The sequence below is a fragment of the Eucalyptus grandis genome, chromosome 1 (assembly GCF_016545825.1).
Source record: "Eucalyptus grandis isolate ANBG69807.140 chromosome 1, ASM1654582v1, whole genome shotgun sequence".
Classification (NCBI taxonomy): domain Eukaryota; kingdom Viridiplantae; phylum Streptophyta; class Magnoliopsida; order Myrtales; family Myrtaceae; genus Eucalyptus; species Eucalyptus grandis.
Genome location: NC_052612.1, coordinates 53,127,353 through 53,139,324, shown reverse-complemented (window position 1 = coordinate 53,139,324; position 11,972 = coordinate 53,127,353). Strand labels below are relative to the sequence as shown.

Below are 11,972 nucleotides of genomic sequence, written 5' to 3'. Positions count from 1 at the left end.
GTACGTTAAAAAAAAAGCTTTATTCTACTAAGAAAGGAAGAAACCACAGTTGATGTGAAATGAAAGATGAAAATTAGAAAGTAGAAGGGCTTTTTGAGACCAAATGCATTTTGTTGTTGCTATGCTATTCAACTATGCTAATTAATTGTCTTTAACGCTTTGTTTATTTAATGAAAAATGAATAATTTTAAAAATATTTCACTAAAAACAATAACTTGAAAATAAATTATCGATTAAAAATACCATCATCATCGACAACAATTTATGTCAATATATTTTTGTAGCATAAAAATATTTTTGTCCATTCATTATTACTATTACAAGCAAAGTACACGATTTTTTAAAAAGATGTTTCTTTAAATTATTTATTTTTCTTGAAACCATGGTTTTTTTTTTTTTTTGTCTTCATCGATTCATTAAAAAACGCAAAAGACAGGGGGCATGAAGCCCATCCTATTGGCAAGCGTGGGGGTTGCTGCTTGGTAAGGTGTACCTTTAGCCTTCCTCTCACTCTCTCTCTCCAATCTCTTGATTGATTCTGAGGGTCCATTATAAATAGGTAGAGACTCTGGCACTGGAAGATGGCCGCCATTGTTGCTTCCTTGGCTTCCTCTTCCTCCCCTTCTCTGCTCTTCTCTAGATTCCGCGCTGCTGCTGCTACTGCTGCTGCTTCAACCTCAAGCTTCCGCCTTTCCTTCGCCGTCTCGCCCCTGCCGCGCTCCAGGAGAGGGAGGCTCATGGCCCACACCCTCGCTCAGGCCACTCTCGGCCTCACTCAACCCGCCAACGTCGATGTCCCCAAGGTTCGTTGCCTCCGTTTCTTGTCTCTCTGTGTGGATAAAGTTGCGATTTTGACCCTGGTGGTGTGTTTCTTGCGGGTTTAGAAATGATGGGTCCGAGTTTTATCGAGGAAAGTCCTTGGCTTTGCGTAGTTCTCGATCGTCCAGACGCTCGGTTGGTCTGATCAAAGTTGTTGGCTTTGCTATGTTTTATGATGATCGGTGGTTTGCTTGGATTTCCAGTGACATAACTTGTTCGTACTGTTATGATTGATCGTTTAATGTTACTGAGTGCCTGTTATCTGTTTGGGAAATTTCTCTGCGAGAAGATTGCTTTTGCTGCCAAAGACATCGATGCGGTGGAATGGAGCGGGGACATACTCGCGGTTGGTGTGACTGAGAAGGACATGGCCAAGGATGAGAATTCTAAGTTCCAGAACTCTATTTTGCAAAGGCTCGATAAGCAATTGAGTGGCCTTTTGGCTGAAGCCTCTTCGGAGGAGGATTTTACTGGAAAATCTGGCCAATCAGTAGTCCTCAGGCTTCCGGGCATTGGTTCAAAGAGGGTCAGCTTGATTGGACTCGGCCAATCGGCTTCAACTCCCACAGCCTTCAGAGGTCTTGGTGAAGCAGTCGCTGCTGCAGCGAAAGCTGCTCAAGCTAGTAATATCGGCATTGTGCTAGCCTCATCTGAAGGGTTATCTGCTGAATTGAAGCTCACCACTGCTTCAGCAATTGCATCTGGTATAAATTTTAGTTAGTATTGTTTGCTGCTGCTTGATTTGCATTTGATTATGCTATGACAATGATCAGAGGTGCTGTTGTTGTAAAACGTCTTTTTTTTTTTTTTTTGCTGTAAACGTGTCCTTTTTTGTCTTGAATCACAAACCCGCTTACGAGTCGTGCCAGTTTTATAACTTGGTTTGTGGTAATTGATGTGCCTATAAAAAAACCAACAAAAATGTAATTCATCAATGCTGTTCTTGGAGGAGTTTGGTTGACTTGATAACCTTGGACTATGACAGGAACTGTGCTGGGGATACATGATGACACTAGGTACAAATCAGAATCCAAAAAAATAGCTCTCAAGTCTGTAGATATCCTTGGCCTTGGAAGTGGACCTGAACTAGATAAAAAGCTCAAGTATGCTGAGGATGTATCTTCTGGTATAATATTTGGAAGACAGCTCGTCAATTCTCCCGCCAATGTGCTTACCCCAGGTATGTATGGCAGCATCCCCTTTTTCATGTTGATTTCCTCAGCTGTATTGTATTTTGCAGATATCCCCTTTCAGTTGCTTGTTGGTACAATAAATGTAGAGTTATATTATTTGTTATCTTGCTTAATTTTCTTGTGATGGATGATCTTCTAATGAAGCTTCCATTTATCTTTGTTTCCTTGACTTGTATTAATCAGCTGTACTAGCAGCTGAGGCATCGAAGATTGCTTCCACATACAGCGATGTGATTTCTGCAACAATTTTGAATGCGGAGCAATGCAAAGAATTGAAAATGGGATCTTATCTGGGTGTTGCTGCAGCCTCTGCAAATCCTCCTCATTTCATCCACTTGTGTTACAAACCTGTTGGTGGGCCTGCCAAGGTGAAGTTGGCTTTGGTGGGAAAAGGATTGACCTTTGACAGGTGATTCTAAGTTATGTCTTGTGGATATGCCATGGTTCAGTATCTAGAAGGCTATAAGACACTGGGCTGTACTTACTTCCTTACCATATCCTGAAGTTCAAGTTAGAGTTTGTGCTTGGATGTTATGTTATGTGAAATGAGTCTATTCATCTGAAGATTGCTTTGATGCTTTTCTCTGAAGTCCAGATTATCTAATCCACTGTTTTCATTGAAATATCTTGTTGTGTTGCTCTTTCTTATAATAATTAAACCGATTATATTCTTTTGTGTGCTTTCACTGCTCTGGTTTAGTAATTTTTTCTGAGAGTATGCTTTTCATATTACTAGTGGTGGCTACAACATCAAGACCGGGCCTGGTTGCTCAATTGAGCTCATGAAATTTGATATGGGAGGTTCCGCAGCAGTTCTTGGTGCAGCAAAAGCACTTGGTCAAATTAAACCTCCTGGAGTTGAGGTATTTGAGTTTATTATTATTTTTGCTCTAGTTGTTATTACAAGTTCTGAATCAGCATTATGGGTTCCTCCTATTTTGTTGCTCCATATGCAATTTCTCTTATGTTGAAGATCTCGACCAGTGCCATGAGTATTGATGGGTGTACTCGGTGTGCAGGTTCATTTCATTGTTGCTGCTTGTGAGAATATGATTAGTGGAACTGGCATGAGGCCAGGTGATATTGTCACAGCCTCAAATGGAAAGACAATTGAGGTATATTATTTTTGTCGTTTCGCTCAGAGTCACGTTAATAATAAGATTTCAAATCTATTCATATGCTGTTTAAGGCTTAGTTGGTTTTTATTTTTTTCGGTCTGTTAATGTAAGGCAATCTAGTTATGATTTTCATTACTATGTTTTTATCTTGAATCGGTGATTTTTTCATGTTTGAACATGTATATGTACATGTGCTACCAAATTAAGTAAAAAAAGAGTGCAATAATCACTTTTTGTCCCTCTTTAGTTTCCCTGCATCAATAATTCACTGACAAAGTCTCTGTTGGTACTGGTTTGTTAGGTGAATAATACTGATGCTGAAGGAAGACTTACACTTGCAGATGCTTTGGTCTATGCTTGCAATCAAGGTGTAGAGAAGGTACCTCTACTTGATTGGTTATCATAGTTCTGTTCTTACTTGTGCTGCGCAAACTGCTAAGAAATAGAGAATCATCTCGTTTGGTTCTAACATGGAGCCAATAGAAGATAATTTGATATGTCAAATTTGTGCTGACAACAGCACTATACAATAGTTCAAGTTCTAAGATCAGCTTGCAATTTGTTTTTCTGAAAACCAGTGATGACACATTCATTGATCCTAGATGTGCTTGGAGGAGGAAAATTAGTGTCTCAGTAATCCTCTTTGCTTTAACTGAAGTTGAATTATCTTGCTTGGTTCTAACATTGAGAATTGTAAACCATTGATCGGATAGCTAATCTTTGAAGCTGAGTGGTTGTAGCTCATTAATGTTAAACAGTAAACACTTCGGAAATTATGACTCCTTTTGTTTTAAACTGTTACTGACTCTTGCAAACACTATTCTCTTTTGTCCAGATAGTGGACTTGGCGACATTGACCGGAGCCTGTGTTGTTGCTCTTGGGCCATCAATTGCTGGTATGTCCTGTAATGGATTTAAGAAGTATATGTTTGTCATGTTCAACTATTATTAATATGCAAATAGCCCATGAGATATATGAGTGAGGCTTGATGATGACAGATTGACCGTTGTGAGAATTATGCATGATCTAGAACCAATTTTGTTGAATCCCAAACTTATCCAAGGTGGAATAGAAAGTAGTGCTGGCAGTGCTAATTACGATGAGCTTGCAAGACACAAACACAACACATGGTAAAACTCAAGTTACACAAGGAAAACCTGAATATGACATGATACAACACAGCCTAACTTATATGTTGACATGACTTGACATGTTTTCATTGTAATTCATTTTTTGATATGTAGAATCAAAATTAAAATATTTTAAACCGACATGAATTGACTTGAATTATAAATATAGTTATGATATACCAACACAAATTGCCAGCCCTAATAGGAAGAGAGACAGAGAGTGTCAATGTTGGTCAAACTTTTCCATATCAACAAATTGACGCTTTCCTAGCATCATGAGCCTTTGATGATACTTAATTTTGTTATTTCTTTTTTGATGCCAAATTTTTCCTCCCTTTAGGTGTCTTTACTCCTAGTGATGACCTAGCAAAGGAGGTATTTGCTGCATCGGAACTAAGTGGGGAGAAACTATGGAGAATGCCACTGGAGGAAAGTTACTGGGAATCGATGAAATCAGGAGTCGCCGATATGGTGAACACAGGAGGCCGGCAAGGGGGTGCAATTACAGCAGCTTTGTTCTTAAAGCAGGTTTGTTCCCAAAATTGTCAGGGTGCTTTGAGGCGCTCATGCTTTCAAAAGTATTTATTTTTTGTGAGATCATCTCATCTAGGGCAGAATGTTTAAAAATTTGAACTTTTGCTTGCAGTATGTTGATGAGAAGGTTCAATGGATGCACATAGACATGGCTGGTCCTGTTTGGAATGAAAAGAAAAAGGCGGCGACCGGATTTGGCATCTCGACTCTTGTAGAATGGGTGTTGAAAAACTCTTCTTAGACGTGCTGAGATATTCACACAATAAGCAGAAAAGAAGGGGTGAACTTACTGGTATCCTTGGTTTTCAGAGATCGACTATGTGTGGGGTTTGTTGAATATAGAAAGAGGATTGGAAGGCCTCTTCGCGTGAAACCAATTTTCTGTTTGCCAAGCCGTTTTAACTTACAGATGAAATAATGCAGAGTCTTATGCTTATAAGATGCCATTGCTTGCCTTTTATCTTCCCTTCCCTCACTTTTGGTAGATTATGCAATGCGCAAGTTGTGCACATAATCTTGTTGATGGCTCAAGTTTATTGCCAGCACGGTCTTATCCAAAGGTGTCACCATCATTTGTATCGCCTATGATGTGTTTTAATTAGGGAAATTGTAGATAATTGCTTATTCTATCCCTTGTAAATCGCGGATATTATATAATAACGCAGAATCGTTCGCCGGCGTGTTTTCAGGATGATTACAAGCAGATCTGAGGAAAAGAAAAGGATGAAAGATGCACTTGGTCGTGTTCTGCTACTTTCTGCTTACCTCGCGAATTGCAATATATGGGAAAGTGAAATGCATTCAACTTTGACCTGATTGTGCGCTTTCTCAAGATCGACTTTGCATATACAATGTGAAGTTGCACCAAGAAGCATTAATGTTTGGCTTTGCGTGAGGATTCAAATGGCTCTAAACCCCATCTCAAAGCAACTGGCCAGTGCTGTTTACCTGAGAGAGAGAGAGGGGGAAACCGTAATGATGCATCATTACTTGTTTGTACAGATTACAGCCTCTTATCATTAAAATATTGGGTCCAAAATATTGAATAACTCGTCCGAAACACTGACAACTCGTGCCTAGCGATGTGAGGTTGACTATAAAATTAGAATTGCCACCAAATGCAGCTTCATTTGGGAATCATATGGAGTGTTCATCATCGGATCCGTGCCAGGTGCTTCTTGTACCGGCGATGCGACAGACCAACCATTTCAAAACATTGTTTATCATTTCTTTCATAGATTAATGCACATTGAAAGTTGAATTCTTGAAGATGAGTCGGGCTTCCCCCCACAGCCAGAATACCTAATATGCTTAGTGTTACCCTCATGCCCACGCTCCTTATAAAATGGGTATATTTCACTTTTTTTTTTCCTTTGATTCCGTTGATTCGTCTGCTTTCTTTTGGTCAAAATTAAAGAATTCCAAGGAGATTTATACTTCTCCCTAAAGTTATGAGACTACATGTCCATTTTTTTCACCGGTGAAGTAGTTAGCAGATTGCCACCATTGGGTGGTTGCAGAAAAGACTTGCAGAAGTGGGTTGTGGGGATTGCTTGAGTGATCTTCCACCACCCAACAACTAGTTCAATCTGTCACTGTTAGACAGTCTCTCCCTATCACTTCGCTGATAACTTCCCTTGACCATTTCCCCAAGAAACGGTAGTCGGTGAACAAAATGGCTTATGCTTGCTTAATATTTCTGAGCATTAAGGAATGCAGCTGTTCATCAAGGATACATCACATATGATTTGAGTGTGGGACTGCGTTCTTTATTTTAATATGTCGATATTCGCACGCCTTACGCTTCTCGGTTAATAATGTATGTTTTTCTTTTCAAACTAATTAAGGAATACCTATGATTTCACGCTAAAGAGATCCTGAATGTTGGCAACGTCTCACTTCAAGTCATTTCCGTATTAGGTTTTTCTCTAGAGGGTCATTGAATGTGTGAGCAAAATGGCTTATGTTTGGTTAATATTTCTGAGCATCAAGGAATGCAAACTTAGCTGTTAATCAGGGGTAGATCATGTATGGTTTCTCCCTCCAGCAAATATTATTACAGTAGCCTTGGCCAGTCAGGCCACGTGACGACCCAGGAAGAAAGAAAAGATTTTTCCCTTTTTTACTTGGTCGCGATCTCGAGCAACTTCCAAGCGTTGACTTCATTCGTGAGTTTCGAGCCTACCCATTTGGCTTCCCCCCGTAACTCCCAAGGCGAAGTGATGTGACTTCAAATCAAGGCCGCCCATCACTCCCCGTCCATCGAAATCAGACGGCAAAAACCAGACGGTCAAGAGGGTAAAGCCATTTTCCCTTCATCGTAAATCCCACTGCTGATGCAAGTGGGGGCTCTGCAGGCGGTTCTACGCTTCTCGTTCTTGTCGAGCTATATTACTTTATTCAAGAAAACGGTCAAAGGCTTCATCTTTGCACGGTTCCACCAAGAAAGCAAAGAACCCAGTTGATCGCATACCCTGGAGACGCTCCTCCTGCAGAGGGAATCGGCAGGTGGGTTCGATTCTCTTCGGATTCTGAACATGGGGAGAGCTGCTCCGAGTCGGTACCTTTGGATCTCCGTTTGTGTGCTGCTCTTCGTTCACGCTCGGTCCTTTTACCTTCCCGGTGTCTCTCCTCAGGAATTCAAGAAGGTGAAGCCTTTTTTATCATGCCTCTGTTTTGTGTAAGATGAAAAGATATTCTTGCTTGTTCGTTTGTTGCGTATGTTTTGGAAAGATGGTTTCTTTGAAAAAGGGTGCATGGTGACGGGAACGTGAGCATGGAGTCTTTTGGGGTATAGTCTGGTGTTTGATATTGGGTTCGATGTTGATGGAAGCGAGAGATGGATGAGCGCCTTTTTTTTCCGATTCACATATGGGATTCATTGATCTAAAGCCTTCGTTATATTGCTGATACATGTATTGTCACTTAATGAAACAGTGTTGACGAGTGTATGAAGAAGGCTGTCTACTGTTTTTGTTAGTTTGGCTTGAATTTTCGATCCAAGTGGAGTAAGTTGTTTGTATGAATCAATCCTTTTTTACCCCTTTAAACGATCGACCCAGAAATCAAATGGATTCTTAAATGCTCAAGTGTTTGCATCTTTGAGATGGTGTTGCCATGTCCTGTTCCTGGTTGCACCGAGTGGATATAATGCATAGTAGTATTCTTGCTTGGATATTTTCGTGCGAATTTTCATGCTCTAGTTTATTTTAGATGGACGACATAATTGGAGATCAAGGGAAGTAGTGTGATTCATTCAACAAGTATGATTGACTTTTTTGTGCATTCTGAGAGGTGAAGAACAATTGCTGTCTGTACTGAGATTTTTGCCTTTTCGCAAAATTTCGATGAAATACATCACAAGCTGGTCTAGAAAGTCACATTTTTATTTTTTATTTTTTATGATACGACTATTACTTCTGACGCATGTAGATATCTGGTTGATGGTTATACTAGTATATCTGTTACTAAAATTCACGTTGCTTTTGGATCAAAGCATCACCATCATAATGATTTTGTTCCTTGCTAGATGTTGGACGATTGTTAGTACATCCATTACTAAATTGCCATTGCATTCTGATCCAAATATTACCACCTTATTTGTGACCATCTTATCCAAGGATTACTGTTCGCATAGTTGTCAGGTGAATGGTTTCATTGGGAAATTCCTCACTAAGATGGACTGACGTAGTACAGGGCAAACATATTATAGCATTTCACCATTTTCATGGAAAGAATCTTATTACATTTCTCCATTTTGTGGGGAAAAGTCTACATGTGCACATATAGCTATGACAAAGATGAAGGGCTCACGTTCCCTTAGTGTATGTGGTGGGGAGCGAAGGGAGTCCTCAGTTTCTGAATATCTTGCTTATTTCTTGAGGGTTTTTGGTACAAATGATCAAGGGCTCAGAAGTCTTCACAGCATTTCTGAATGCGATTGGTATTTCATGGTGTAAAAGTGTGATCTTATCATGTGCAGGGAGAAGCTTTGACCGTGAAGGTGAACAAATTGACTTCGACAAAAACACAGCTTCCTTACACCTTTTACTCCCTTGATTACTGTCGGCCTCCTAAAATTGTTGATAGTGCGGAGAATCTTGGAGAAGTTCTTCGGGGTGATCGGATTGAAAACTCTCCTTATGAGGTAGGTTACCGAAGTATGTGTATACATATGTACAGACTTACCAATAAAACTATTTACTGCATGGCTTGTAGATGGGATGGAGCACGTTTCTTTCTGATCACCTGATTGCTTCTTCTTATCACAGTTCAAAATGAGAGAACCCCAGATGTGCAATATTCTTTGTCGAAAGACTCTTAATGCAAAAACAGCAAAAGATTTCAAGGAAAAGATAGATGACGAGTATCGAGTGAACATGTAAGCACCAATTAGCATAAAATGCAGGCAGAGCAAGAATTGCTGTAAGTTCCTGATCTGCAACTCTTAGATGTCACATGTACTTATGGCAGGATATTGGACAATCTCCCTTTGGTGGTTCGAATAGAAAGGACTGAACTGAGAGTGTATCAACAAGGCTTTAATGTTGGCGTCAAGGGACAATATGCTGGAGTGAGTACCAGTCTCAGCATTTTCTCTGTTTTTCATAAAATTAAAAGAGAATGAAGTAGGTCTAACATGTAGATACTTTCTTTTTTGCAGACAAAAGAGCAGAAACATTTTATTTACAACCACTTAACGTTTACTGTCAAGTATCACCAAGATAAAGAAACAGGGGCCACAAGAATTGTTGGGTTTGAGGTTGAACCATTCAGGTCATTTTCCTTGATCACATACCAAACGCTGAAGGTTGATGCTAGTCCTGTTTATTAAACGTCTACCTCTATAATTGTGCTGATTCATCTTTTCTATCACTACAGTGTCAAACATGCATATGAAGGTGAATGGAGTGAGAAGACTACTACTCTAACCACCTGTAATCCTCATGCAAAGCGTGAGGTTACTAGCTCTGAATCTCCTCAAGAGGTCGAAGATAAGAATGAGGTTATATTTACATATGACGTTCGTTTCCAGGTAAGCTCCCCTTTTATTACCTTCATGACATAAGGCCACATGGAAAGGATCAGTATCTTTGGTTTCTTCCTCTTCCTTTTTCTCATCATGCATGCCTCACCCATCTTGCAGGATAGTGAGATCAAGTGGGCTTCTCGATGGGACACTTATCTTTTGATGGCCGATGACCAGATACACTGGTTCTCTATAGTCAATTCTTTGATGATCGTCCTGTTTCTCTCTGGAATGGTGGCTATGATTATGCTACGTACTCTCTACCGTGATATCTCAAAGTACAACCAACTGGAGACCCAAGAAGAAGCCCAGGAAGAGACGGGCTGGAAGTTGGTACATGGGGATGTGTTCCGTCCTCCTGCCAACTCGGACTTACTGTGTGTCTATGCTGGGACAGGGGTCCAATTTTTTGGGATGACTCTCATCACCATGATCTTTGCTCTCCTCGGTTTCCTCTCTCCTTCTAATCGAGGTGGTCTGATGACCGCAATGGTCCTGCTCTGGGTCTTTATGGGCCTTTTTGCTGGATACTCTTCAGCTCGTCTATACAAGATGTTCAAGGGAACAGAATGGAAGAAAATTACTCTCAAGACAGCTTTCATGTTCCCTGCGACCATTTTCGCTGTATTCTTTGTCTTGAATGCCCTAATTTGGGGCCAGAAATCCTCCGGGGCCGTGCCTTTTGGGACCATGTTTGCCCTAGTGGTGCTATGGTTCGGCATTTCAGTTCCTCTTGTGTTTGTTGGCAGTTACGTTGGCTTCAAAAAGGCCACCATCGAGGATCCTGTAAAAACTAACAAGATCCCAAGGCAGATTCCGGACCAGCCATGGTATATGCATCCCGCCTTCTCGATCCTAATCGGAGGCATACTTCCATTTGGGGCTGTCTTCATTGAACTCTTCTTCATACTCACTTCGATATGGCTGCACCAGTTCTACTACATCTTTGGGTTCCTATTCATTGTCTTCGTCATCCTCATTGTGACGTGTGCTGAGATCACAATTGTCCTATGCTACTTCCAGCTGTGCGGTGAAGATTACCAGTGGTGGTGGAGATCGTATCTCACTTCGGGTTCCTCGGCTCTATACCTCTTCCTCTATGCAGCTTTCTACTTCTTCACCAAGCTCAATATCACGAAACCTGTTTCTGGGGCCCTCTACTTTGGTTACATGCTCATTGGGTCATATGCTTTCTTCGTGCTGACAGGCACGATCGGTTTCTATGCATGCTTTTGGTTCACAAGGCTAATCTACTCATCGGTCAAGATCGACTAAACTTACTTCTGCACAAACAGAAGGTAAAGAGTTTTAATTGATTTCTGTACAAGTACTTTTAGAGAAGGCATACAGAGTAATCAGCATAATGCGTGCCATGTGAGAGACACCTCCTTGACATCGTCCTGGTTTCTCCTTTCTTTTTCTGTTTTTTTCGGTTTTAGTATACTTTGTGGTCAGTTTTTCTAATGAAAATGTAAGAAAGGAAAACGTTTGAGGGCGTTGGTAAGCAGTTTATGCGGTCAGGTGCTCATTTCTGGAAATTACAGAAACCTTATTAGACGCTCTGCTACTGTCAGCTGATTTTCTTCATCGTATAGATTGATTCCGACCAGCTTTCTTCTCCTGAGCGCTGCTTAAGTGCGACCTTGTTAGGTTCATCTTGTGTTGCTGGGACGAATCTCTGGTGAAAAAGCAATTGTTCTATTATTCATCGAGTGACTATCATGTCAATGGCTCTCGACACTCTGCTGCTTACTCGAACAATGAAGTCTGTTGGATTCAAGGACACATAATAGGTCACGCCAATGCTTGTGCGGTGTGGGTTCGATTGTCGTTCTTGTACATGAAATGAAACTACTTCATTTGCTCTCGACAAGAATATGTTTCATTGAAGCCTGCTATCGATCGGTAGGGAGTTCTCATGAACACTCCTCATTCGTCTAATAGTCATGATTAGCAGTTTTGATCCCCGATTAATCAATGCCTGTTGAGATTTCGTGATTTAAACAAGGGCAAAGAGATATTGTTTGGCAAAAGCAATTAGAAAGGTCGAGACATCTCTATGGAATCGGTGGAGAGGTCATCCATGCATTTTCAAGGAATAGTGCACAGAATTGAGATAAATGGTCAATCATGCGTCCTATCGTTTCG

At 40.7% G+C, this 11,972-nt stretch overlaps 2 protein-coding genes across 2 annotated transcripts; both read left to right on the top strand.

Moving 5' to 3' along the window:
• Window positions 1-526: 526 nt before the first annotated feature.
• On the top strand, window positions 527-5,201 carry LOC104436087 (leucine aminopeptidase 1). The gene is made up of 10 exons (XM_010048804.3): window positions 527-803; window positions 1,109-1,523; window positions 1,805-1,999; window positions 2,196-2,421; window positions 2,749-2,875; window positions 3,032-3,127; window positions 3,432-3,509; window positions 3,966-4,026; window positions 4,602-4,789; window positions 4,908-5,201. Exons 1-10 carry the CDS (start codon window positions 582-584, stop codon window positions 5,034-5,036), a joined length of 1,737 nt encoding a protein of 578 aa, XP_010047106.2. The 5' UTR covers window positions 527-581; the 3' UTR covers window positions 5,037-5,201.
• Window positions 5,202-6,971: 1,770 nt separating this feature from the next.
• Window positions 6,972-11,416, top strand: LOC104436084 (transmembrane 9 superfamily member 8). Its single transcript, XM_010048802.3, has 7 exons — window positions 6,972-7,443; window positions 8,778-8,942; window positions 9,067-9,176; window positions 9,269-9,368; window positions 9,459-9,571; window positions 9,677-9,830; window positions 9,942-11,416. Exons 1-7 carry the CDS (start codon window positions 7,333-7,335, stop codon window positions 11,097-11,099), a joined length of 1,911 nt encoding a protein of 636 aa, XP_010047104.2. The 5' UTR covers window positions 6,972-7,332; the 3' UTR covers window positions 11,100-11,416.
• The last annotated feature ends 556 nt before the right edge of the window (window positions 11,417-11,972 follow it).

Bases quoted from the DNA above. Each gene is read 5' to 3' on its own strand.
- LOC104436087 (XM_010048804.3), top strand. From the start codon at position 582: ATGGCCGCCATTGTTGCTTCCTTGGCTTCCTCTTCCTCCCCTTCTCTG. The intron at 3,510-3,965 runs GTACCTCTACTT...TCTTTTGTCCAG, and splicing joins GCAATCAAGGTGTAGAGAAG to ATAGTGGACTTGGCGACATT. The intron at 4,027-4,601 runs GTATGTCCTGTA...TCCTCCCTTTAG, and splicing joins TCTTGGGCCATCAATTGCTG to GTGTCTTTACTCCTAGTGAT.
- LOC104436084 (XM_010048802.3), top strand. From the start codon at position 7,333: ATGGGGAGAGCTGCTCCGAGTCGGTACCTTTGGATCTCCGTTTGTGTG. The intron at 7,444-8,777 runs GTGAAGCCTTTT...TATCATGTGCAG, and splicing joins CTCCTCAGGAATTCAAGAAG to GGAGAAGCTTTGACCGTGAA. The intron at 9,369-9,458 runs GTGAGTACCAGT...TCTTTTTTGCAG, and splicing joins TCAAGGGACAATATGCTGGA to ACAAAAGAGCAGAAACATTT.